Raw genomic sequence first — 1,371 nt, forward strand, 5'->3', positions numbered from 1 at the left:
AGAGAACCTCAGTCAGGTTTAAACTCTCTGAAAAATGATCGAGTCAGTGAGAAACCATTCAGCTGCTCTGAGTGTGAGAAAAGTTTTAACTTCAAGTCGCATCTGAAGATACACATGAGATCTCATACAGGAGAGAAACCTTTCAGCTGCCCAGTTTGTAGGAAATCTTTTACACAGAATGGACATTTACAGAGACATATGATTACTCATACAGGAGATAAGCCATTTATTTGCTCAGTGTGTGGTAAAACTTTCAGTGAAAGTGGACATCTGAAGGGACACATGAGAGCTCATACAGGAGAGAAACCTTTCAGCTGCTCAGTGTGTGGTAAAGCTTTCAGTGAAAGTGGACATCTGAAGGGACACATGAGAACTCATACAGGAGAGAAACCTTTCAGCTGCTCTGTGTGTGATAAATCTTTCAGTGATAGTGGAAATCTTAAGAATCACATGAGAACTCATACAGGAGAAAAGCCTTTTAGCTGCTCAGTTTGTAAGAAATCTTTTACACAAGGTGGAACTTTAAAGAATCACATGAAAATCCACACAGGAGAGAAACCTTTGACCTGCATTATATGTTGTCAAAGATTTTCGCGAAAAGCTTTGCTAAAGAATCATATGAAAACTCATACAGGAGAGAAACCTTTCAGTTGCTCATTGTGTGATAAAGTATTTATACAGAAGGTTCATCTGACACACCACATGACACATCACACAAGAGGGAAACTGTTCAGCTGCAGTGTTTGTAACCAAAGATTTGTCTGGCGTCATCAAGTCAAAAGACATAAATGTGTCGGTGGTCAGTCCTCAGAGCTTCATCAGAGTCAAACTGAGGAGAACAGAGAGGCAGAGCCTCCGGCCAGCAGCTCGACTCAACAGATCGAAACATCTTAATTTTAAATGTCTTCACAGAAATTACTCGACTCACATGGCTTTTTTACACTTTATTGGTAAAATGACATCAACCCTTGATAACATTAAATACATAGGAGGAATTTATCTGAATTTATGGAAAGCTTTTGAAGTGCTTCTTTATTATAAATTTCTTTTTTATAGAACTATGTATTTTCAGTGTTTTACATTGCTTAACATTTGTACATAGTAATTATTGTCCTTTTTTTGCCTCCGGTGAATGTCCATGGTTGTAATCTTTTACTGAAAAGTTAAATAAAAGATGGATCATTCTTAGAAATGCTATCAAAAATTCAACTATTAAATTTTATTTGCCAAATTTTGTCCCTGTGGCTTTTAGGATTCAATACTTGAATGGTTATGTGGGTACTAATGTAATAGAAAGTGGTATTCATCTAATCAAAAGTTCTCTTTTCATAAAGTAAACTTCTTGCATGGGGTCCCACAAGGGTCAATCCT

The 1,371-nt window shown here is 36.9% G+C and overlaps 1 protein-coding gene across 1 annotated transcript; it reads left to right on the top strand.

The window, feature by feature from the left end:
* Positions 1–50: 50 nt before the first annotated feature.
* LOC121966474 (gastrula zinc finger protein XlCGF71.1-like) lies at positions 51–955 on the top strand. Its single transcript, XM_042516563.1, has one exon. It carries the CDS (start codon positions 115–117, stop codon positions 892–894), a length of 780 nt encoding a protein of 259 aa, XP_042372497.1. The 5' UTR covers positions 51–114; the 3' UTR covers positions 895–955.
* The last annotated feature ends 416 nt before the right edge of the window (positions 956–1,371 follow it).

The sequence above is a fragment of the Plectropomus leopardus genome, unplaced genomic scaffold (assembly GCF_008729295.1).
Source record: "Plectropomus leopardus isolate mb unplaced genomic scaffold, YSFRI_Pleo_2.0 unplaced_scaffold24731, whole genome shotgun sequence".
NCBI lineage: Eukaryota > Metazoa > Chordata > Actinopteri > Perciformes > Serranidae > Plectropomus > Plectropomus leopardus.

Excerpts from the sequence above, each read along its gene's own strand:
- LOC121966474 (XM_042516563.1), top strand. The coding sequence starts at position 115 with ATGAGATCTCATACAGGAGAGAAACCTTTCAGCTGCCCAGTTTGTAGG.